This window comes from Lygodium microphyllum, chromosome 4 (assembly GCF_053477565.2).
Source record: "Lygodium microphyllum isolate KBCC chromosome 4, Lygodium_microphyllum_v1.1.10, whole genome shotgun sequence".
In the NCBI taxonomy this organism is placed as follows: Eukaryota; Viridiplantae; Streptophyta; class Polypodiopsida; order Schizaeales; family Lygodiaceae; genus Lygodium; species Lygodium microphyllum.
Genome location: NC_141138.1, coordinates 172,135,172 through 172,161,457, shown reverse-complemented (window position 1 = coordinate 172,161,457; position 26,286 = coordinate 172,135,172). Strand labels below are relative to the sequence as shown.

The 26,286-nt window shown below is 40.7% G+C and overlaps 1 protein-coding gene across 3 annotated transcripts; it reads left to right on the top strand.

The window, feature by feature from the left end:
- LOC148037910 (uncharacterized) lies at positions 1–21,530 on the top strand. Of its 3 annotated transcripts, none has more exons than XM_087676915.1 (17): positions 2–842; positions 922–1,029; positions 1,108–1,266; positions 1,510–1,562; positions 1,667–1,792; positions 2,028–2,170; positions 2,280–2,856; positions 2,947–3,188; positions 3,265–3,300; positions 3,433–3,658; positions 19,045–19,245; positions 19,623–19,703; positions 19,795–19,946; positions 20,031–20,136; positions 20,209–20,376; positions 20,452–20,791; positions 20,865–21,530. In XM_087676915.1, the coding sequence occupies exons 1-17, from the start codon at positions 362–364 to the stop codon at positions 21,011–21,013; spliced, it is 3,348 nt and encodes a 1,115-aa protein (XP_087533041.1). In that variant the 5' UTR covers positions 2–361; the 3' UTR covers positions 21,014–21,530. The 3 variants fall into 3 exon arrangements, with proteins under 3 accessions (XP_087533042.1, XP_087533041.1, XP_087533039.1); XM_087676913.1 differs by having other exon boundaries at positions 1,108–1,386; XM_087676916.1 differs by lacking the exons at positions 20,452–20,791; positions 20,865–21,530 and having other exon boundaries at positions 1–842; positions 1,108–1,386; positions 20,217–20,372.
- Positions 21,531–26,286: the final 4,756 nt, after the last annotated feature.

Sequence of the window (26,286 nt, the reverse complement as noted above, 5' to 3'; positions counted from 1 at the left end):
ACACATAGTGAGACATACGGTACGACCTCACGCACGGAGCGCTTTTACTCGTGCGCAAGGTTTGTGAATCGGGAGCTCACCAACCTTGGCGATTTGAACAGCTTCCCCTCACACCAGCTGCCTCTTCAAAACCTGCGAACGCACTCGCGCACAGAGAGACCAGCGACGAGAAAAATGGCGACACGAAAATTGGCGCTCTGTTTGCAAACCCTAACAAAGAGACAACGGGAGCTGTAAGGAAGAGATTTTCTGCGAGACTGCCGTTCCAGAGTTCGAAAGATGGTGCGCCAGAAACACGAAACTCTGGAAGTTGTCGCTTTTAACAGGAAATTCAGCGGAGCGTCGAGACATTGACCTGAAAATGGAAGCTGCAGACACGAAGGAGAAGCCTGATTCAGTAGCAGAGGCTTCAACGGCAGAGAATAGTGGTGGAACCCCTGCTTCATTGTCTGCACAAGCGGCTTCAAGTCAGAACGAGACTGTGGATGGTGTTCCATCCGAGCGTGCACCTTCAGGTTCGCCTGCTGTAGGCTTGCCTCCAGGCATGTCAAAGCCTGATGATGTAGGACTTGGAAATCCTTCAGCCACGCAGAAAGACCCGGAGCCGCCCTGCCTGGAGCCGAAATCTACAGGGTCCCCCGATGCCAGCGTTTCAAAACGACCAGGTTCCACTCTTGCCTTGGGGCAAGAAGTGCAGGAGGTTATGCCTGCCACTGCCGATGAGCAGACTCATCCGGAGCCGAAGTTCTCCCATGATATGCAACAGGAAGTTGCCAATAAATCTCGTGCTGAGGGCAGTCTGGCTGATGCTGGCTCTTCTCAATCTATTTCTAAGCCTGCAGGTGTTGCCCTACACATATTTTTCAAGCTAGTTGATTAATACCAGAAGCTCTGCTCTTACTGATTCTCTGATTGCACCAGATGTGGAGCATCAAGGTGTAATTCAGGAGGAACCACGTCCAGATTCCAAGTCTGCTGTTCCTGGAGTTGCTGCCTTATCTAATCAAGGCCATGGGCCAGGTGCAACAGGTAAACCTCAGCCGTTATTCATGTTTCTCTAGAGAGGTACTGCAGCTGCCCCCCTGATACATGCATTGGGAATTTCAGAAAGATCTGCCAGCATGATTGATGGAACTTCAGAACATCTAGCCATCATGGATGCTAAGGGTACTGTGGGCTACAGCCAGTCCAGTGAGAAGGAGCCATTTCCTGCTTTCAGTGCACAAATGTTACCTTCTGGATCCATAGACATCTCATCCATGCTTGGTACTTCTATGACCTTCGACAACAATGTGATTTCGTCCATTGATGGGGAAACAGTGTTGATAGTTGAAAATATTGGTCGATCACATGACAATGTACAAAAACCAGATTGGAATGTGCCGGGTATATTGCTTGCAATGTAGATTTATTGAAAGTGCATATTTCATGTAGATTGCCATTTCTCATAGATATGCTTGTTCCATTTCTGTAGTTTCAACAAGTAATGGATAAAAGTTGTGTGTGAAGGTATTTCTGGCAGCAGCGAGGCTTTTGATCAGCAAAATAAAGCCCATTTCGATGTATGTGTTTTTTTGAAGTATTCTGTGGAATGTACAAGTCATTTTGCTCAAAATTTTAATGTTGCATAGACAGATAAATCTAAGGGATTGACTGCTTGTCTCAGGGCAATTCATCCATCTTGCATGGTGAGGGTATTGATTTGGTAGGCCAGAAGATCAGGAAAAAGTTTGGAAGGAGGTATTTTGTAGGCAATATTGTCCGATATGACCCAGAGCTTAAGTGGTACAAGGTATTCCTTGAAGTAAAGCTTTTCTTTCCCTGCTGGTTTCTGAGTGTCTGATGTCCTAAGTAAGCTCCCATGTAAGTTTAATGTGTTAAACCATTATCAAAGTTAGTGCAGTATCTGATGCAGCTCCCAATGGCTAGCATGCAATCTTTTTGGCTGCAAATTATTGCCTTTGTAATGTAAAAAAAAGGAATGTTGGCAAATGTCTTGTGGCAAAATTTACTTTCTTATTGTATAGGTGGCTTATGAAGATGGAGATGAAGAAGAACTTGATGTTGCAGAAGTAAAGCGAACTTTGATTATTGGTGATGCAGACGAAGAACAACACTCTGACAGAAAAAGCTCTCGATCCTCTGGTGGTATTTCCACTAGTTTTAGAAGGTTTTGTCACATGTGACTGTCTTTCATCTTTTAGACTGCTTAGCTGCAAATGTTTTTATGTTTCATTCTGTTATTTTGTTATCTAAGCTGCAATTTAACTTGAATTCAGGAAGAGGTTGGGAACACCCAGAACAATTGAGAAGGAGGTTGGTCAATCTGATGATGAGGAGGATCAGGGGAGGTCACAAGAAAGGTTAAAAACAAGGGTGTTGCAAAGACATACTGCAACTGATAGTGGCACAAAACTTACCGAGAATTCTGAATCTAATGATGAAGACAGATCTCCTCAGTCCCAAGATGATTCAGGTGCTGAAAGCCATTTTGGCTCACGCAGGAAGGTGAGGCGGAGAAGGCACAGGCTAGAGGATTCCTCAAGAGCTTATAAAAGGAGGAAATTTGAGCTGGATGAAGAAAGTGCTGGCTCTGAGTCTAGGTTTCGGAGAAGGAAAGGTGAAGATATTCTTGCAGAACATAGGATAGCTACCAGAAGCTCCACTGGCTCTTTAATTGGTCCATCTGATTCATCACGATCGAAGAGGGGTCATGATGATTTTGAGACTCCTTATATGACCCCTCCTTTAAGGGGAGGTGAGCAACTGATTGGTAGGAGAACTAGGAAAGACTTTGGTGGACAGCTTTACATTGGCGAAGTTATTGGGTATGATTTAAGAGCAAAATATTACAAGGTAACTCACAGACATGAAATTTAGATAATGCTATCACATTGCTTACATGAGAAAGTCAGACCTCAGTGCTAGGGCTCTATAATACTGCAGGTCCGTTACGAGGATGGTGATGAAGAGGAACTGGAGTGGGATGAGCTAGAGCCAACCCTCTTAGCCGAGGAAGAACACCAGCAGGTACTGGCTTTAGAAGCACCTTATCAAGCAGTGAGGAAATTTGCAGACCAACACTTCAAGGAGAATTCCAGAAGGATTTCAACCTCAAGAGGCAAACACGGAGCTCTTATTCTCTATGAAGGTGGAGAAAACAATGGTGACCTTCCCAACTCGGCAAGGTATCTATTCTCATAACTTGTGAATTTCTTAGATCTGAGGTTTGAACAGCATTTCACATCCAGTTTTGTATTACAGACGCTGGCGAAGGAAAATACGAACCGCATCTGTCAGGTGTAGTGCCTTATAACCTTTTATGTTTTGCTACTACAGCAGGTTCAGGCCAGGTATCTTTTGGGTTGTTAAATAGCAGCTGATTCATGCAACTTCTTTCTGTCCTTTGTGAACTCAATATCATTTTCGCAGTGTTATGATGAAAGGTACTGAAGATTGGGCTGCTACATCTGCATCTCTTTCAATGTCAGAGCCTCCACCTCGACCTCTAGCTACCGCCCGATATGCTTCTGCAAATGATGCAGAGATATTTGAGTATTTTGGCTGGGGTGAACTGGTTAATTTTGAGAGATCGAAATGCCCTGAAGTACGAGCTACTCGATTATTGCCTACATCTTCTCCAGTGGTGCATTTAGTGGTAAGGCTATGTAAACTTGTGATTGTGATGGTAATTTGTTGCCATTAGTACATATTACTATCCTTCTGTTTACTCACAATTGATTCACCTTTTGAAAGTTACTGGAATAACCGTGTTCCAAATAAACAAGAAAGCTCTTTTGAAATGCTTTTTTTTGTGTGTAAGAGATTTTTTTTTTGTTTGTTTTGGAAGTGGGTTACAGAACTCTAAATCTGTTTCCTTCACTCCTACTCTCTTGATGACCCCAGGCATTCACTCACATACAAGTCACATGACCCTATGCTAAACACATACTTTCAAAGCTCCATAGCAGCTAAGCCATTTCATTTGTCCTTCCATTTTGGGTGCATTGGCTTATGGTGTTAATAGGTCCAGCTCAGCAATCTAATGGACATCTTGCATAGGGCACATGTCCTGTACATTTGAATGATTGGACCAAAAAGCTTTATGGCACATTCACAGTATTGTGAGGTCATTGGTCAAGCATGAACAGTGAGTGGAAAAACCAAGAGATGTCTGAGTGCAAGATGTGAAGAGATAGCATAAAGGCTCAACTTATAAATGATTTGTGGCAGAAACAGTTGTTTTTTCATCAGCCACTTTAGCTTCTGTAAATGAGGTCTAAGATTGCATCGATGAGAGTAAAGCAAGTTTTGGCTTTTAAGGTTTGTTACATGCCCACACTTTTTAATGGCCTGTCATGTGTGCGTCAATCTCGACATAGCAGCAGTTTCCCAGGAGCTAGGAATTAAAAGACAGCAATGTAGAAGAACCAAAGGCTGAAAACACAGCAATATAGGAGAAGCAGTTTGGAGCACCATCAACAGAAATCACTATTAAAATACTAGATTGCTCTTGCACAATGGCTCAATTCATCCAACACACCAACCACAGATTTGCCCAAAACGTTTGAAGTTTGTGTCCCTTGTTTTTCTTTAATCTTTAACTCCATAATCATCAAATACATCAGTTAACTTGGAATCCTTTGATACCACCAACATGCACCTGCATCCTGTATGAGCTATCTTTGATCCCTACCAAATAGCCCTGAATCACGTGCATGCGCAAAACTAGCACTCTGTCTTGGCTCAACAAGCAATGTGCAGTTCAGATCTCTTACCACGCGACTTGCAGCAGTGTCAAGTGAGCATGCAACCAGCCATTGCCGTGTTGTGTGTGGCTATCACAGGATTGTAGAAGTAGCCTCCATGAGTGAGTGAGTGGACAACAGCCATAGACTGTAGGATTACCTCTCACTAGTGCAGCCAGCAAGCATGATGTAATCTCACATAGATCTCCAACCTACACACAACATGGCACATCCATATAAGCATAGAAACATAATGCAATGGACATTAGTGTCACCTCCCAGCTGTAGAGTCTAGAGCCAAATGGGTTCACCCTTGACCTTGGCAGCCAAGTCTCTACTTCAATAGTTGGCATCCTATACCACCCACCCACACCACTATAAGGGTATAGCTAGAGCCACCTTGGATCTCGAGTGCAAAGTGTGTAAATGAGCTTTGGGTCTTTAAGGAACTTAGTAGCCCTAACCCTAAAGTGCCTTGAGTGCCGTCACAAACCCTTTACTCGCAACTTTTAAGACCCATTCACAGTGAGTGATCCATAGTGACCAAATGGTTAGTGGTCAATGGCGAAGAATATGGATATCCATCCTTGATGTCTAAGGATGTGACACTTCCTTAATGAACAAATTAATTGTGGTCAATGAGGCTAGTTGGAGCTCCATGCTTGTACTTTCATACATGGAATTGCTCAAGTACTCTATGGATGTACTGTTTCTGAGACAAGTAGAGAAATCCCTTAGAGTGATTGCACGTAATGTACATATCAAGTATGTGTGAGGTTCGTCCCATGTCTTTCATGTCAAACCTCTTCTTGAGTTGATTCTTTAGAGCATCCAAGTCAGCATGAGTACTCCTAGCTATAAGCATATCATTAACATAAAGCATCAAAATAATAAGACTAAGCATCACGGGCCTTCTTCATGTATAAACTCGGATCCATATCATTGTGGGAATGCCTCTGTGAATGCATAAAAGCATCAAACTTATGGTACCGCTCCCTAGGTGCTTGTTTAAGCCTATAAAGACTCTTCTTTAATTTGCATACTAGGTGTTGCTTGCCTTTCTTGGGAAAGCCTTTAGGTTGCTGCATATAAATCTCATCATACAAGTTTCCATGTAAGAAAGCCGTCTTCACATCCATGTGATAAAGATCCAAATCCAACTAAGCAACCAAGGCCAAGACTAAGTGTAGGGTAGTCATCTTGACTATAGGAGAAAAGACTTCATCGAAGTCAACACCATGCTCTTGTTTAAAACCCTTTGCAATCAATTTAGCCTTATATACTGACTTAAGGTGACCAGGGGTACTCTTCAACTTGTGCACTCACTTACATGGCAATGCGCATTTCCCATCAGGCAAGGAAATTAAGTTCCATATATAGTTTTTTTGCAATGAATCAAACTCAGATTGTATAGCTCTCCCCCAAGAATGAGAATCACCTCTGTATATAGCCTCCTCATAGGTAAGTGGTTTAGTAGAGTTTGTCACTATGACATAATCCGTAGAGGGCTTATAGCGATTAGGAGGACATGAAGCTCTAGTAGAGCACCTCAAAGCTGGATGTGGGGCTTGTACACCATGTCCTCTTTGTCTAACAACATGATTTTGCATGATGGGCGAATTGTGGGCCACTGTATCATCAACAACTAGAGCATATTATTTCATTGGGGCTGGTTGTATGGTAACAGGAGACTCCTCTTGAAAGACCACCTTACGTACCTCAACTGTCTACTTAGGTTGCTTATGGATCCTCTCTTCATGAAAAACAACATCGTGGTTGTGGTTAATGTTCCGAGCTTGTGGATCCAAAGGCGATAGCCCATCTCTCTTGCATCACCATATCCAAGAAAGATACACTTAACAGACTTCGGATCCAACTTGTTGTGCTTGTCTTTGGGAATATGCTAGAAAGCCTCACATCGAAAGACCCGCAAATGAGCGTATGACGGAGGTTTCCTAGATCATACTTCCTTTGCAACCTAACAACCAAGAGTAGTGCATGGGGGTCTATTAATGATACACAATAGTAGTGATTTCCTCAACCCCAAAGTACTGTGGTAAGCTTGTCTGACTAAGCATTATATTGGCTCTTTCTTGAAGAGTTTTGTTCATGTGCTTTACAATACCATTCTGGGGTAATGATGTTTAATACTTTGTTCATGGAAAAATTGCTCAAATGCCTTAGAGACATATTTATCCCCATTGTTAGACCTTAGGCATTTCAGTCCATAGCAGCTAAGAAACGTGTTTCTTTGAATTTGAAACTTACGAAACGTTTCTTAAAGTACGAAACGTTTTTGAGAGTAAAAAACGTGTGCATTTTTAACTTTTTTTATTTTTTTGGTGAGTTGGAATCCAAAACATGGCTTTTTTGACAAAAACTAATGGGCAATGTTAAACATGATGATGATGGTGATATGTAATGACTCGTGAGAGCTCAAGATTTTGGATGAGAGACTAATTTTTTTGTGATTTTGTTTAGTTATTGGAATTTGTCAATCTAGTATCTATTCTTGTCTTGAGATTTGAATATTATATGACTTTAGTCTCATTTATGAGTTATTTATGATATTTTACGATTCATTCTTGATTTTGACATTTTGTCGGTTTGTTTTGAAATGGAATCATGATGTTGCAACTTGACTTAGTTCATATTATAGATAGGCTATTTACATGTTAATTTTAATTTTCTTTGTATGATATGTGTGAATCATAATTTTTGAGTTACAAAACCATAGTATAGCTTGTCCAAAGACTAACTTTGACATAAGTGACAAGTCAATAATGGATCATGGATATGTAACGTATAATGTATTATTCTCAATTGACTCTATTATCACTCAAGCTCAACTAGCCATTTTTGTTTAAGAGAGTTCCATAGAGGTTTAGAACCTCTTTCCCCAATTAAAACTATTTAAAATCCCTATTTAAAAAACCCGCGGTTTCTATTTTACCCCCTCTTGAAAGAAACTTACGAAACACGTTTTTGATGTTTCTTTTCTAAACGTTTGACGTTTTTGATTGCTATGTTTCAGCCTATATCCAAAATAGTTCTCAACTGGAGTAACAAGGTGCTTAAATGTAGCTAGAACATCTGATTTTTACTTAATAGGATAAGCTTGCATCTTATGCGAATAATCATCAATATATGTTACAAAGTGACATGTTACCTAGTGAAGACTGACAAGGTGTGGAACCCCATATATTGGAATGCATAAGAGCTAGAGGCTCTCCAATGCGTGTAGAGCTAAAATTTTAATGAGCATTATGTGTTTGTTTACTATAAAAACAATGATTACACGAATCAGAATGTGAGTAATCAAGAGATGGAAGATATTGCAAACAAGTAAGTACTTTCATTCCTTTCAAAGACATGTGCCCAAGGCAATGATGCCATAAAGATACATGTGGTAAATTAGTAAGAGCCAATACATGGTCAACAGACCTAGATACAAACACATGATAGAGGTTGCCAGCCTTGGCACCTCGAGCAAAAACAAGGTGACTAGGAGTAATCTTTCATGTAGAATCACCAAAAGAGACATGATATCCTGTATCATTCAACTGTCCAGTAGATAATAGGATTTTGGTCAAAGCCGATACATGATGCACATTATGCAATTCAAAAGAGTTGCCTAAAGCAAACTGCAGTCTAACATTTCTAAAGCCAATGATATACGATGCATAGTCATTTCCCAGTCTCACAGAACTTGTAATGTTGCGATAGGTATGAAACCAATCCTGATGTGGGATAACATGGAAAAAAGTCCTAGAATCAAGCAACCAACACTGAGAGTAAGTAGATGAAGCATTGGTCAATTGAGTAGCATCGAGAGATGAAGTAGCTAAGATATAGTCATCATCAGACTCAAGTTGCACTACATTTTGTTGAGAAACCACTTTTTAGTTCACACACTTCATTTAGGGTTTCATACTAAGAGCTGCAAAAGGGTTAGTGCCCACATTTTGGCCACTTTTTCAATGGATGCCCACACAGTGGTGCGCCATCCTAGACAGCTTATGTTTGTAAATAGACAATCACTTCATTCATTCTTCACTCTCTCTGCAGTCATTCTTCACCACCTTTTTTGGTCACCACCACTTTCCTTCTCTCACTAGCCCCTTCCATTGCCTTTACACTGTCAGAGTGAAGCAATGTAGAAGCGAATGATCGTGACAAAGAGTGAACGGAGAGAGAAGAGAGAGAGAGAAAGGGATAGTGAAACACAGAAAATCTGCTGTGAAGAATGCTATATAAGAATGCAGAATTATACATGGGTGCAGGGAGAATATCTGCATACGTCTCCGCCTTGAGGACCTAGAACTTTGTCAACCTGAGTGCTGACTCTGTGACCAGTAGGTTGTAATCTGTCAGATACAAGTGATACAAAATGTGCTGGAGGGCTGCTAAATAGCAGAAAAGAAATGCCAAATGATGACCAGGTTGGCTGCATAAATGCAGCCGATTGGTGAAGAACTATCCGATTGTACTTGGCCGATTGCAGAGTGTCACGTGGCATGTGCCATGGCAGCAATGACATGGCTAGTGACGTGGTTGCTGCTTTGTCCTGCTCTGCACACTGTAACACTCTTGGCTGTCTAGGGAATGACAATCTCTAACACCCCCTCTCAGATCCTGGACATGTCATAAAGCTGAGGGATCTAGCATGCCTTCGAAGAAGAGCTTGGGGAAGCGCCTTTGTGAAAAAATCTGCAAGATTGTCCTTCGTCTTGTAGTACTCCACATTGATAGTCGCATCCAGAAGCTTCTCCCTGATGAAGTGATACTGAATCTCTATGTGCTTCATTCGGGCATGAAATACAGGATTCTCTACCAAGGCAATGCGTTTCTCATTGTTGTACGGCAAGATAGTAGGAGAAGTTTGGGGGCATCCAAGCTCCTTCAACAATCGCCGAAGCCACACAGTCTCACATGTGGTAGAAGATGTTACTCGATACTTTGCCTTAGTCGAAGATAGGGCTACCGTGGGCTGCTTCTTGCTACTCCAAGAGATAGCACCAATACCCAAGGTAAAACAATAACATGTAGTAGATTGACTTTGATCCACATCGCCAGCCCAATCTGAATCACTCCAACTTGCAAGAACGAGATCAGAAGCACCTATACTGTAGTATCCACTGAGCAGCTTGCCAATGCACCTGTCGAGGTGGACTCATGAACCCAACCAAGAGACCTACAACTAAACATAGATCAACTCATGTGTTGAGAAGCCAAATCAATGATCCAGTCAGTTGACTGTAGCGAGTAGCATCCGCCAAAGGAGAATCTGCGTGTGAAGTGGCCTTCTAGTTCGGATCCATAGGAGTAGAAATGGACTGACAATTCTCCCATCTCAAAAGTCACCAAGAGCTCCTGTATATATCTCTGCTGAGAGATGAAAATCCGCCTTTGCGACTGACAAATCTCATGGCCCAAAAAAAAATGGAGAAGTTCTAAATTTGTCATCTCGAACTTTTGGTCTAAGGTTGCCTTTGTCTCTTCGACCATCTGGGTATGAGCACTTGCAATAATCTAGTCATCAACATACAAAACAGATAACACATGACCTCCCTCGAAAGTGTATACATAAATCTACGGATCGGCCCTAGAACATCGATATCACAACTTGGCTTGGAGAAATGAGTCAATCTTCTTGTTCCAAGCATGTAGAGCTTGCTTTAGGCCATACAAGGCCTTCTTTAACCTTTAAACCTACCCTTCTAAAGAACCAAATCCAGGAGGCTGCTCTACATAGATCTTCTCCTTCAAATTACTATTCAAGAAGGTCGACTTCACATCTAACTGAAAAACAAGCCATCTCCTATGGCCAGCCAAGGCAAGAATAACACGAATAGCTGCCATGCGAGCTGTAGGGGTAAAAGTATCATGGAAGTCAACACTTGGGCGCTGTGCAAAACCTTTAGTAACAAGGTAAGCCTTGTGCTTGTCCAAAGAGCCATCACGATGGTACTTGGTCTTGAAGACCCATTTGATAGCAATCGCCTTCTTATGAGAGGGACGAGCCACAAGGAACCAAGTGCCATTCCGCTCAATAGCCTCCAACTCGTCTTCCATCGCCTTTCGCCAATGATGAGACTGTAAAGCCTCCTTCACTAATGTAGGCTCTCTATCTTACATAATACGAGACATCGAACAATAGTTAGAGTAAACAAGCTCCATAGTATATGTGTGGTGTCTCTGTGACCTCCGCGGTCCATCCAGCGGTTCCCGCTTCTTAGGGACCCCCTTGATCCCTAAATCTCGGAGGGTGTCATGGGCCTAGCGAAAAGGAGGCCGGATCTCTCTTAGGCACTCTCCATCCACTGAAGACTCGAGTATATCCACCGGCAAGATCTCTATTGGGGTGGCCAGTGGAAGAGAAGATTTTGAATCTGAAGAAGAATCTCCATCAATAGGCTCTGGCTCCACAAGAAATGTTGCGGGGGCCCAACTCTCCCAAGGATCTCCAAGTACGGGGTGCTTCTCGCCCCCCTCGGTGGCTGGAACTTCCACGAGAACCGCACATCTCGGCTCATGTAGACATCCCGCTTAACAGAATCATATAAGTGATAGCCTTGGGACTGGGAGCTATAGCCAACAAATACCTGTCTTTGGGAAGCCACCTCAAACTTGTCACGCTACTTCTTTGGGATGTGCACATAGGCATCACACCTAAAGATCCTAAAATAAGAGACATCAGGCTTAGTCCCAAAGTAAGCCTCAAAAGATGTCATCCTGTCAACGGCCGAAGTGGGAGATCGATTTAGGATATGGACTGTTGTAGCCACTGCCTCGGCCCACAAGAAGTGAGGTGTTTGTCGGTGCTCCATCATGGTGCGCACCATCTCAATCACACTTCGGTTTTTTTGCTCCAAAATGCCATTCTCTTGAGGAGTGTTGGTATTAGCAAATCCCTGGTGAATGCCCCTATTTGCACAAAAACGAGCAAACTCATTAGAAATAAATTCACCACCCTTGTTTGATCGCAAGGTCTTCAATCTCCGGCCAAATCGGTTCTCCTCAAAGAGAAGCCAATCTTTGAAGTGGGAGAAAGCCTCTGACTTCAACGTCAAGAAGTATGCCCATGTCATCTTGTTGTAGTCATCTACGATCAACATGAAGTACAAGCTCCCCTTCAAGGACTCGGTCCTCATCGGGCCATAAAGATTCGTAGATATAAGCTCCATACGTGAAGTAGACCGCCTTGAAGCTTTGTTGGGAATCGGATCCCGATACTGTTTCCCACAAATGCAGGAGACACATGGCTACTGGCTCACTACTATGTTCGGAAAATCTCGAATAAGCGATCCTTGCGATGCCTTTCGAAGATACTCATAGTTCAGGTGGCCAAACCGAGCATGCCATAGCTCAGACTATGTTTGAGAGGTAAGAAGAAGAGAGGTAAGAGCGGAAGAAGACTTCAATTTGTAGATTCCATTCTCCTCATATCCTGAAGAGAGAACCTTTCTCGATCCACGATCAAGAACTCGAACAACATCATTGTCAAACTCCACCAAGAGACCAAGAGAACAAATCTTATGGACCGAAAGCAACGCTTATGAGAATTTGCCCAGGCGATGGTCGCAAATGGGCAACACCAACTATCGAAGGAGTCCCAGTGATTACTTCGATAGCCCACTGCTCGGAGGATTGCGTTTTACTCCCTTCATTGTGCGGATTTTCTACAAGTGTTGCCGCTTGATTCCAATTTCAGACATGATAGTGCAATTATCTTTTAAGCTTCGGCTTTGTTGTATCAACTTTTCTTCTCATAGCATGATAACCCTACTGACTCTCTGCATTGTTGTTTATTTTGACATGGTATTAGAGCATACATGTTATTAGAGTGCAAGAGCTTAGAGAGCTAAAAGCCCTATTCATCAAAGAAGGCAAAGATAGGTTGCGTGTTCAACATCATCTACTGGTTATCGCCCTTCATTTCTGCTGCATCATCAAGAGACAGAGATACTGTCATGAGGACATGTATTTTTGAAACCTTACTTAATATGTGGATTAATTTTTAATCACATGGTTAAGTAAATGTTGCACATGTGAGGTGTAACTGGGGTTAGAGTAAATTTACGAGCTCGGGATCCGAGGAAATCACGTGATGTCAAAGGCAAAAGTTGCTATAAGTTATGTCGTAGAGATACATGGTGGTATTCGGTGCTAGTTGTTGGTCTAGGTCATTCATTTGGCCATAAGTGTCAGTTGGTGACACTAGGGAAGTGGTGTTTAATGGTACCTAACTCCTATTTGATGGTCAAAGATTACGTAGAGACACTCGGGAATGGAAGTTACCTAGCCAATTTAATTATTGGCCAGTTAGATTATTTTTCAGTGCGTCGAAATAATTATCAGTATTTAAATATTCAAAAGTAATATTTAATTATGGATAATGTTGGAAAAATCTACAAAAGTGTGTTGCATTGTCTACTATAGAGGCAGAGTATATGGCTGCCAGTGAGGATTGCAAGGAGGCTTTATGGCTTTTACGCTTGGAGGGAGAGCTTGGCATTACAGAGTTACCTGCTCTTCATTGTGATAGTCAGAGTGCTATCATGCTAGCACGGAATCTCGTCTTTCATGCAAAGATGAAGCATATACATGTGAAGTATCACTTCGTTAGAGATGTGCTTGACAACAAGAGCATTGAACTTATCAAAGTGTATACAAATGATAATCCTGCAGATCTTTTTACGAAGGGTCTTCCAATAGAGCGGTTTGCTCATTGCCGACAGATGATTGGAGTTGGATAGATATATGTATTTCAGCTTTGTACATATAGGTGAAGTATCACTTCATTAGAGATGTACTTGACAGCAAGAGCATTGAGCTTGTCAAAGTGTATACAGATGATAATCCTGCAGCCCTTTTCACAAAGGGTCTTTTAGTAGAGCGGTTTGCTCATTGCCGATAGATGATGGGAGTTGGATAGATATATGTATTCCAGCTTTGTACATACCTAGACTTAGCTGATTCTTTTCGACTCTTGAGGCACATTGCCTTTAGGTGGGAGGTTGTTGGGAATAAAGGGCCATCGTGCCTTTTACTGTTTACATGTGCACGGGTGTGAACACACCCTTAGCACATTTGTATTTTCATATATATCTATATCTAAAAACCTAAATAGGTACACTTGTCATTGTATCCACAAGTCGTGTTGACTCTCCTCTCTACTCTGCGTACACTCTCTTTGTGTCTCTTTGTTGCTGTGTGTAAGCACTGCGTGTCTCGATCTTCGTGCCACATGTCATAACATTTGGGAAGGCTGTCACTTGTAAAAAATGCCCATGCAAGACTGAAAAACGTCTTTAGAGGTTGCAGAGAGGCATTTTGAGTGTGTTTAGCTTGCAAGAGAGAGGGAGGAGATGCTATTGCTTTGATTTGCAGCCATTGGAGGACCTTCTGAGGTAGCCAAGGGCAGGAGAAGACCGATCAATAGTAGGTGACAGTATCTACAGGTTGTTGAGACAAGGCAAGAGTAGTAAATGACTGATTTTCTTTAGTTCTTTGCATCTATCGAAATTCAAATTGGTGAAAAGCATGGCGCTCAGTTTTTTCCCTGCTTTCTTTTATTCCTCTATTGTTTTTCCCTCCGTTATGATAGCCTAGTCCTCTCTCTCTCTCTCTCTCTGTGCATGTATCTCTCTCTTCTACCATGGATACAGAAATTCGACCTTCAACAAGACGTCCAAGCTCCCAAATCACATCCATATCAGTGTTTAACTCATTCCAAACTGATGGAAGATGGATTCCTACTATCATGAGACAGGGCTGCAGTAGTAGATGATTGATTCTCTTCAGCTCTTCATGAAGAAAGTCTAAATTTTCTCTCTCCTCGGCATTCTCTCTCATTTCCCAGTCTTTCTCCGAAGATTATAGTATTGAGATTATCAAAGACCGAGAAATTTCAGATTTCTCTACTGTAAATCCTAATCTGCAGGCAGAACTTAGGGTTTAGCAACAGCCTCGAGAAGCATGCCAGAAATTGGAGTCTCCAAGACTTGGATTCAACAGGGCTGAAGCTATTTTTAGCCTATTCAAGTGGAGGTACCAGAAAATCATTGAATTTGGGGCATTTTCCATCTCCATCAAAGCGGATGAAGGCCAAATTGATTGCCCGAATCAAGAGGCAAATTAGGTTGAAGACTTGCTGGTCATTTTGGACAGCAAGGGGAGTTGGAATACGAAAAGGGATTGGGAGAATCCCATTGTACATCAATTTTTTCTTCAATTAAGTTAAACAAATAATAAAAGGGGTGCCAGTTTTGGGGCCAATAAGATGTCCAATGTCCAAGATTATATGGCAAAGTGTGCATTTCGATTTTCTGAATTTGTTATTTGCTGTAAATAGTGCTTAATCAAGTTATTTACCACCCTATCTAAGGAGAAAGATTGGTTTTAAATACCCTTCTCTTCCTCTCCTACCCTCCAACCCTTTTACAAGTTGACACTCTGGTGCTATGACTTCTCCACAAGCAAATGAATAGATCACTGAGTGCTACTCTTTTGGCATCACTAGAACCCCCACCGATGCTTGTCGGCATGGACCATTGCTACCTTTTCTACCGGAGTATATACATCTATTCGTAGACACTTGATGTGCCATCTCTCTCTTCTAGGCCATAGAGTTTATTCTGCATCGGCTTTGAGATTTTTATGCTCAAGGCAATAAGACCATTTGATGCGCACTTAATCCTTTTGAACCATAGGAGAATCGATTGGTACCATGGCCTTCTTGTGACTGCTACAATGCGCTATAGAGGTTGCTTCTACTTCTTCTAGGGTTTCAAGAATGCCATCTCGATAATCTACGATTTTGTAATTTGCTTCCCCAAGAGACGGTGATTGTTGGATATTGTCCCCTTGGCAGTTGTCATGAGGATATGTGTTTTTGAAACCTCACTTAACATGTGGATTAGTTTTTAATCACATGATTAAGTAAATGTTGCATATGTGAGGTGCAACTGGGGTTAGAGTAAACTTATAAGCTCGGGTCCTGAGAAAATCATGGGATGTCAAATGCAAAAGTTGCTGTGAGTTATGTTGCATAGTATGTGGTGTCAATTGTTGGTCTAGGTCATTCATTTGGCCATAAGTGTCAGTTGGTAACACCAGAGATGTGGCGTTTAATGGTACCTAACGTCGATTTAATGGTCAAAGATTGCATGGAGAGACTTGGGAGTGGAAGATGCCTAGCCAATTTAATTATTGGTCAGTTAGATTATTTTTCTGGGCACTGAAATAACATTTCACAACCTTGCGCTGAAGATCTCAGCATTTGGACCCTTGAAGGTTAAGAAATTGCAAATTTCTTTGATGTAAACCCTAATTTACAGCAGAAATTAGGGTTTAGCAACAGCCTCGGGAAGCATGCCAGAAATTGGAAGCTCCAAGACTTGGATTTTTCAGGGCTGAAGGTGAATTTAGCTAAATTTAGGTGGAGGACTAGCCAGCCATTGAATTTGGGGCATTTCCATCGTTTATGAAGTGTGTGAAACGTCGATTTAATGATCAAAGATTGCATGGAGAGACTTGGGAGTGGAAGATGCCCAGCCAATTTAATTATTGGCAGTTAGATTATTTTTCTGGACACTGAAATAATATTTCACAACCTTGCTCTGAAGATCTCAGCATTTGGACCCTTGGAGGTTGAGAAATTGCAAATTTCTCTGATGTAAACCCTAATTTACAGCAGAAATTAGGGTTTAGCAACAGTCTCAAGAAGCATGTCAGAAATTAGAAGCTCCAAGACTTGGATTTTTCAGGGCTGAAGGTGAATTTTAGCTAAATTTAGGTGGAGGACTAGCCAGCCATTGGATTTGGGGCATTTCCATCGTTTATGAAGTGTGTGAAGGCCAATTAAGTGCCAGAATCAAGGGACAAATCAGATTGTAGACTTGCTGGTCACTTTGGACAGCAAGGGGAGTTTGGATTGTGAAGGGGATTGGGAGAATCCCATTGTAAATGAACTTCTTCTTGACTAAAGCTAAAGAAATACCAAAAGGGGTGCCAATTTTGGGGCCAATCGGGTGCGCATTGTCCAAGATCAATATGTAAATTTGTATTTATTGTTTGCTGCTGTAATTAAGTTGTAATCAAGGATTTACCACCCATCCACGGAAGGAAGGTTGGTTTCATGGCTCCATCGCCGGGAGACCATCAAATCCTTTGAATTGGTGGGCCTGTGGGACTTGATTGCAACTTGGGACTATTGCATTATTGCTGAAATTGTTCTCGCAGTGAAATACAAGCAGCATGTCTTCACATGGTGATACGGGATTAAGTGGAGAGGATACATCACTCCTTGGTCAATCACGAGGTGAAGGGGGAAATGCAATGATTGACGTTGGGCATGGTTCTCAGCATGGACAGCATGCTGAAAATGTGGGAAATGACGCAAATGTTGGCACTTCAATGCATAAAGAGGTTGATGACCAGCAAGGGGCTGAAGAATTTGATGAGAGCTCCAAGGATCGAATGCGTACAGTAGCAAATTTTTTTATTGAATCGGCAAAGGATCCCCAGTTTACTCGATTTTTGAATGCTCCAAAGAAGGATAGCAAAGGCAAAGAGAAGAAGACACCTTCTATAGCTTCGGGACAGCCACAAGAACCAAAGGAAATGCCTAAGTTTTCCTTAGAAGAGCCCAAAATGCGTGATGAGCACAAACAGTTTGGGGCAGCAAGTGGAAATGCATGGCCAACTTGGTAGTGCCAATCCATGGGAACATGGGCAGCAAGGCAATTATGCACATGCAAGCTTGGGACAACAAAGATACTTTGGTAGTGGTATATGTTTCGTGTCATGAGTTCAATCACCCATGACCTGAAAGGGGGACTGGTTATTTATTTTCCTTGTGTGTGAATGCACCTTATGGGTATATGTGCGTGCTAAAGGTGTGAACACATTTTACACCACTGAGCAAAAGTTAGGTACAATGTACACAGCTTAGCCTATATATTGAGGCCCTATCAGTCGTACTTTCAGATCTCACTTATTTTTATCAAATCTATTTCCTTGAAGTCTATGCACAAGAGTTTCTCTTCCCCCCCCCCCCCAAAAAAAAAGAAAAAAGAAAAAAAAGGAAAAAAAGAAAAGAAAACCTCCTTTCTCTCTCCTCTCTCTTTGCCATGGAGTTTCATTTGCTTTAGATGCTGGTCATCTTCATGAGCCCAAACCCAACACAGCCTGGCAGTATATCTGAAATATTTTTACACCTTTTGGCCACAATTAGCTCTTTGGTTACTTGACAGAAGTCAAGTCATATACATGTAACCAGGTGTTCAGGATGTCAAACCAGCCTTCTTTTGCCTTCGTGCTATATCAAATGTAATCTTGGCAGCTGTGCCTTACAGCCTTATACTTCTTAGCCAGAATTTTTCCAGCCCAATCTGCAGCAAGCTTGTTTCCAATGGCGCACCTTGCAAGCTATCCAAATCTGTAGCAGCATCTCTCATGCAACTGACTTGCTCACCTGCTTTGCCTTCTCCAACTGGCAAAGCTTAGCTCCTATGTGCAACTTTTGGTCGCATTGCTCAACCTTGGGGTACCCTTCTAGCCAAAACACGGGACAGACATTAAATGCTTCATGACAAACTAAAGAGAGAGCATTAGGGTCCAGCCCTCAAGCTTATGTATCTTCTGTTGATTGATTCAGGATGGAGATGCCACATGGGCTGCTCATTTATTGGCCCCAAATGCATTATTGTTTCTATGGCTAGGTAGGAAGTGAAGATATAAATACCCACATGCTTAACAGTCCTGCATGCAGGCAACTTAAGCACTCTTAATGCCCATTCACTACTTGTCAAAGTAATGGTCAAGTAAAACATTGCCGCTTGCAACTGGTCAAGAGAGTGAGATCTGCACAAATTAGCTAGATACGAACTCCTGGAAATCCCTCTGCAAACTTACTGCTCTGATTATTGTAGATTTTTAGATATGTTGTTCATTTCTGGCAAGTTATCACTATGTTAGCCAACGTGACAGAGTGACACTCCTAGTAACAATATCTTAGAGTTGTAAATCTTGTTCTTCAATTGTTGTCTGTATCTTTTTTGGGAACTATTTATAAAAATTTTCAACAGATTTTATAATCATTTGCTGCCAACATTGCATATGATGCGAAGTTTCTATATAAATAAGAGTTTTTTTTGGACATTCCTTGTTTGAATTTGTACTTGTACTCTTTACAGGGGTACAAAATTAAATAACAGTATTTTTAAAACCTCAAACATTACTTTTTCATTGTTTGCCTTGCTGAGTTTCTTGTGCTTGTGCCCCCAACTAGGCAAGCCGACATCAACTTGCTGCACTGACTGCTGCTGGCCAAGTATGGATCTGGCGCTGTAAACACGGAAATATTCATACACGATGCAATGAATGGGAACATGTATCCTCACTAGACAACAAAAATGTCATTTTGATTGACATTTCAGGGCCAGACGTTGACAGGGCATGTGCTGGCTATCAAGCTGGGCAAGAAGACCAGGTAACTTCACATAAAAAGTTGGCACTGTTTCACCTCGGATCCCTAGTCAAACTTTTAGTCTTATGCCAAAGTATATGGGCAAGAAATCAGTGTGGTTGTTTCGTTGGGATTTTCGATACTGTCTGTTTTCCATATCATTCACATGTGGGAGGATATCAGATTATTGCACTAGCCACGATGAGACTGATGAATTGTGACTAGCAATGTAAGGAATGCCTTGTTTGAACTCTGCTGCTTGTTCTTTATTATCCCAAATTGTTGGATTTGTGATAACAAAGGTAATTATAATTCCGTCTCTGTACACATGTCCAAGTCCCTTTTTATTTGTTTGCAATTTATTCAAGCAATCAAGATCCTTGCCACTCCTTTGTGCATAGGTTCCAGATCCATTTTATTTGGTGGCGGTTTCTAACACTGGAGAGGATATCATCCTTCAAGGATCACAACCTCATGAACCTGTAAGTTACTTTACAAATACATTGGTATGAGTGGAACAGTTGTCCTCAGTTCTGAAGAGCTTATGACTGAAATGATCAATATACTTGAAAGGTGCACACATGCCAATATGTTGATGAGCGGCAACATCCAGGGCTGAAATTTGCCTTGCTGCAGTCAAATCCTAATTTATTAGAGGGTGTTGGGAGAATTGTGCAAGTTAGTGTTGGAATGGTGGAGGCAGCTGATGAGTCACCGTTTGTGGGGTAAACGATTCTGTTGTATGGAAATGTGGTTTTTGCATGGGTTCAAGTAAACATGGGCCAGTAATCTTGAGATTATGTGTGCAGATACATTACTGATACGGATCGTGTCTACATACGATCTGCTACCAGAGACTACATGGAGGAAGTGAATCTTGTAACTGGATATACAGGCAAACCTGTTAAAATTCAGGTATTGAAGATTTCTGGAGAAGGTTCTGTGAGTGGAGGGAGCTTCAGATAATTAATTTTTCTTTCTTGTCAGTGTGGCAGGGTTTATCATGCTATAATAATGACTGATGATGGTCGGGCTTGGACATGGGGTGAAGGGTATTATCCTGGTTCAAACTCTATATCATCAGGCTTTGCTGGCAAATGGACCTCTCCTTTTTCCATTTGTCAGCCTGCTGTCGGTACACTGGTTGGGCGCAAGGTACTTTTCAAAGGAGCAGTTACATTACATGCTCGCCTGTCGTGTCTGAAAAATTTACTCACAATATTTCTGTAGGTGGTTGACGTTGGATGCTATGGTGAGGACTTTATTGCCCTTACTAATGATGGGGAGGTGCATCAGTGGACACATGCCCTCCCCAATCCTGCTGCTGGAGTTTATAATGTTCCAGCAACCCCAATCTACGGTCAGGGCCCAAGCATTGCGAATGGAGACAAGCTTAAACAAGTGTCAATTGGTGCAGGTGTATGTGCTGGTATCACAGAATGTGGAAAAGTGCATACCTGGCGAACTTCAATGAAAGGAGGGTTTGTGGGGGTGGTTGGTTCAGAAGGGGAAGCTCTTACACCATTGGCTCGTGAGGAGGGGTACAAAGAAACAGTCATACTCACACTTGGTAAGATGAGCTTTTTGTTGGGAAAAAAATGATTTTGTTTGTTCGTTCCCTGACATATCCTTGTGTACTGCAGGATCAAGAGTTGCCACAAAGATTGTGTGTGTTGCAGGCTCTTTACTTATAGTTGTCAGAAGGAGAACGAGAGGAAGACGAGGTGGAAAAAGAAAATTTAATGCAGCGTTGAAGGGCAATTTAGCGGAAAATAAAGCAACCACAGGCTGATCTAACTAGACTTGCATCTTCCTACAAGGGTTGTATTCATATTCAAGGTTGCTTTTGAAGGGCCTCTTCTCTCTCTTGTATCTTGTACACTAAATTCAATGGTAGGGCAGGAATCCAGTATAGTGGTCCATTTTGCCTGCTGGTTCTGTACTGAGCACATGTAGCACTTTCTAAACACATCTCAAAGGGCATCCTTGGATCTTATCTTGAGTCAACCTGTCCCAAATCCAAACTACAGCTGACTGAAATGTGGGTATGTGCTGTGGCATCTTTACCTCTTCTGTACTCCAATCCTCAGAAATTACTTCATGGAAGGTGCTGTGGCAAGCAATTAGTCTGCGTAACATTGGAGAGAAATCAGGGTCGTATCTTTATTCTATACTGTGGGTTCGTGGTTTTGCTTTGTCACCCACTTTTGTACTTGATGTTCAGAGACGGCTATGAGACTACTCTGCAAAGTGCCAAAACGTGTAATTGTGTGTTAAGTGTGCTGGTCCATAAAATTGTGCATACCTTCTATATGTTTGCAACTTTGCGTGTGCACCAGTTTTTGGATCTTACCACAAGCGCTTGCCATATTTTACACTAGGTAAGGTTGTGGCTTTGAGATATCAACCTCCAGGTATATGAAATTTAACCCTTAGTCGAGATTGAACAGTTGAATCATTTGGACTGCTAGTTCTCTTTGTTACTTCTTAATGTTTAAATAAATTCAAAGGTCTTTTGCATAGCAGAAGTTATTTTGGTGAGGCGTTGCCCTGCATTAGGCTGAATTTGACACTTCCCATCGTGAACTATTGAATTGGCACCCTAAATACAGACTAGGAAATGTACTACTGTTTTGCCGAAAAAGATAGTTACTCTTGAGGACAGTGGATGCAATATTAGCTACACACAGTTTCTCGGTACCCATCTCAGATCAGGAAGACAGTGGTAATTATATTTGTGTTGACAGTCATAATTGTAGATGTTTTGTACAGTGAAGTGATCAGTTTTGTACTTGCTTGCAAGGAGTCTGCATCAGTTTGCTGAGCAATGTTGGCTGCTGGACCATGAGTGAGGATTTGAGACAGAAGTACCAATGTTTAAGATAAGATGTGTTTGGTGTAGATACGTTCATGATCTTTTTACGGGTAACACTTTATCGAATAGTTCTCTATTGCTTTGAGCAAGCCAGTCATTGGAGTAATGTCAGAAGTGCATTATTTCCTTCTTTTGAATGTTTTGTCTCGAGTCTATATGTTGCCTAGATCAATGCAGCCAAGCGTATCAGATGGTAAAGAAAGAAATACCTCATGATTCATGGAGTAAACTAGATATTTAAATAGTCATACGACCTGTAATTGTCAAAGTCAATGTGTTATACACATGGTTTGCAACCAAAAATTCTATTGCACTCGCAATTTTCATCTCTCAGATCGTCAAGTTTTTTTGTGAGGATCTTCACAAAGCATGCTTTGTAATCTCTGAAACAGTCTTGCATTAGATTTTATTTAAGTTGTCATAAATTTGAAAGGCTTTGAAAAGGTGCATTTATTAAAATAGCAACAAGAATTAAGAAAATAATCTCGTAGTGTTTCATTTACAATCGTTGTGGAGGTTTTCATAATCAGTCTCATAATATTTCGTACACAGTTACCACAACTGATGAAGGTTAACTATATCTTCTCTCAATAAGTCTCACACTTGTTTGTCTTCATGATTATGATAGAAACGGGGGAATGATCCCAACAGCTCCTTTGATCGTAGAGTCTTATCCAAAGGGCATCTCTTGGTTTAAAAGGAGACTAAGGTTACTATTAGTAAACCCTTTCACAGTCTTCTTAGACATTGTCACTCTAGTTTTGACTTTGAGTCTTCAAACAACTTTTTCTTCAGCTTACCTAGCTAAAAAAAAATTGAAATCCACAAATTTGAAGGATAGAATACTCTCTTGATCATCCCATTTTTAATATAGAAGCATATACCATCACATGAAAGTATAATAGAGGCTTATGAAAGTTGTAAATTGTAATAAAAGTAGATTAAAGTCGAGGGAATAAAAAAATCAGCAAAAAACTCATATTTATTAGACAATATATATAATTAAAATATCAATCAAGGCTTTATTGTATATCTTCACATCATGTACTCATATAACAAAAGAATATAATACCTTATAGAAGTAATAAGGAATCATATAGAACCAAACAAAATATAGAAAGCTTTATAGTAAATCTCTAAGACTAAATGAGCTTCCTTTACGAACAAAAAATTATATCAAATCATTTCATACATGTCGAATTATTTCAAAAAAGTATATATTGTAAACTTTTAATGTGTTTTATACTTGATCCCAAGGAGTGTCCTTGTAAGCCTTGAAAAAGTTGGATTGAAGGACGTGTAACTAGGCAGCTAAATTTGCACTTTGGCTTCAATAAGCTAGCCATGATTCAATCATAACCCTTATAAAGTCTTTAGATAGATTTTGGGCTTAAAGAAATTTTGTAAGGAAAAAATAACCATTAGTTTGTAATTCAATCAAAAACCAATCAAAAACCCAAATAGGCAAGTTTTTAAAAGATATAAGATGGTTCCTTAGTTGCATCTTCAATTGCTACATTAGCATCAACTTCATCTTCAAAGGTAGTTATTCAAGCTCTTGCTAGGACAATTGACAAAACATTGACCATTGCATACTCCATGTTGAAGAAGATTAATATATGGGAGAAGCTTTTAAAGGATTAATATGGTTTCTTAATTGTATCTTCAATTGCTACATTAGCATCAACAACTTCGTCTTCAAAGGAAATTCTCTAAATTCCTACTAGGACAAGTGTCAAAACATCCAACATTGCATACTCCATATTTAGATGATTGATACACGAGATGAGGCAAACAAATATACGTAGACAAACACAAAGTAGTTTAAATGGCACCTCAAAAATTGTTGAATATTGTATCGAGAAGGTTAACATACATGGGCGATGTTTGCATGCAAGTATTTTTCCTTAAATGTCATGCCAACTTTCAATTTCTTTGCTATAGTATTCTCATGTACAAGATAAGTGGAAGATTTTGGAGGAACTATAAAGAACACATCATGTCATTCAGAACTATGAAATAGGTAGAAAATGCACGAGTAAAATAAAGTAATATATCTGTGTAGTTTATGTCCACACGTGGATTGACAAGAAGCAAAGGAAATGACTTTAGTATTCATGTGAGATTGTTGATGCATGAATGCTAAGTGCTAGTATAAATGAGCTACTAGTTTCACAGAAACATCGCTTAGTTGCACATGCGATCTAGCAAATAGGGGTTTTGATGTAGAGTAGGTAATGCGGGTGTCCCAAGAACCTTGAGTCAGCCAATTAAAGATTGGACCCATTAATGAATCCTTGAATGTCTAGGGTTGTTGACAAATGGTATTTGCATCAAAGTTGTAAGTATCCAAAATTGATTGAGGAGGGCGGGTAATACAAGCAGTAGGTGGAGGAAAAAAAAAGTGATTCAAAATGAATGAGAGTGAAATATTATGTTGGAAAGATGAAGGGAAATAGAAGCATGGAAGCACGAAAATGAAGATAAAAAGGGTTGAAGGGAGTCCACTAAAAAGGTAGATGGAAGAGGGGGTTCAAAAAATGATTGAGAAATAGGGGTGGGTGAAAAGATATGGCTAGTAATAAAGGGAAATAGAGTCAAAACAAGGATGTGTGGTTTGGAGGGAAGGGTAAATGATAAAAGAAAAATGGAAGATGGATAAGATGTAAGGAGGAAAATATGTATGAGAAATGATGACCCATCTTTTAATGAGTTACAAGTGGTTTCAGAGATGCAAATAGAACTTTGATAGGTATAGGATTGGAAGAAACCATAACAGGAGGATTAGAAGAAATATAATCTTAAGAGGATACTTCTTAGCCATTGGATCTCTAATGCTTAAAAGGTGGCACATTGATGATGTTGGATAAGTGGTGAAGCCTTCAGGGGTGGATACCAATGAGTTTCACCACACCAAGATGTACATGAGGGTTAACTTTGGTGGGACTCTTAACAACCCCAACATCAAAGATATAAGGTAGCGTGCAAGATAGCATCCCCTATATGTACACGTATATCCTCCTCATGAAAATGATCAAGTCACTTTGCAAATACATAGAAGATAATAACTAGGCCTATGGAGTGATCATGTTATTCATAACCAAGTAGATAACATACTGTAACAACTATGAGGACCATGGACTATAAGAGGGAAGCAATGGTGGGATACTGAGTCAAAATTATGGAGTGGACGAGGGTTGAGAGAGAGAAAAACACACAAAAGAGGTTAGTAAACACAATGAATGATATCCTTATTCTTTGTTAACTTCACTTATATACAACTGTACAACATGTACTTATACGAGGGGTGCCTGCCTGCCTATTGGTCGCCTATTGGTCATCTGTCTTTACCCAACAATCTCCCACTGAAAGGCCAATGTGCCTTCATCGGGGCATAAGAAAAAATTCAAGATACTATCCAATGCCCATCAACAATCTATAATATGCAAAGTGATCCAAAAATAAACCCTTTATGAGAAGATTTGTAGGGTTATCATACATATGGACCTTGATAAGCTTAATTCACTTGTGCTCAAGCACATCCCTTATGAAGTGATACTTCACCTCAATGTGCTTTTTCTTTGCATGAAGGAAATGATTTTTGCACCAATTGAATGGACTTTTGAGTATCATAGTATAATAAGCCTTCTGTCATATGATGCCCATGTTTCCTACTAGACAAATAAGCCATATAACTTCCTTATATGCCTCATTTGTTGCATGATACTACTCAATTGTAGTAGTAGATAACACTATGTATGGTTGTAGAGATGCAAGAGTGCATCACATGTGAAAATAAAGACAAAATCTATAGTAGACCTCCTAGAGTCTATACTCCGTGCAAAATCAACATCTAAATATCCAAGGATAGATGCATCCTTCCTTTTCAAAGCATATGCAAGTAGCTTTAGTGCTCTTCGAGTATCTCATGAAACTCTTTAACTGCCTTGACTTATTTTTGAGCAATTAGTATGCCATCCATAGAGAGAATCAAAACTCATAAGGTTGCCATCCATAGCCTTCCTAGTGTGTAGACATTAACCAATCTCACTTCTAGTATATCCTTGAGACTGGCTAAAGGCATTGAATTTATAATACCATTCCCTTGGAGTCTCTTTCAAATCATATACGATTTTATGTAGCTTTAGCACTAATTGTTTCTAACCTTCCATAATAAACCCTTCACATTG

Bases quoted from the DNA above. Each gene is read 5' to 3' on its own strand.
- LOC148037910 (XM_087676913.1), top strand. From the start codon at position 362: ATGGAAGCTGCAGACACGAAGGAGAAGCCTGATTCAGTAGCAGAGGCT. The intron at 1,387-1,509 runs GTATATTGCTTG...TTGTGTGTGAAG, and splicing joins ACCAGATTGGAATGTGCCGG to GTATTTCTGGCAGCAGCGAG. The intron at 2,171-2,279 runs GTTTTGTCACAT...ACTTGAATTCAG, and splicing joins ATTTCCACTAGTTTTAGAAG to GAAGAGGTTGGGAACACCCA.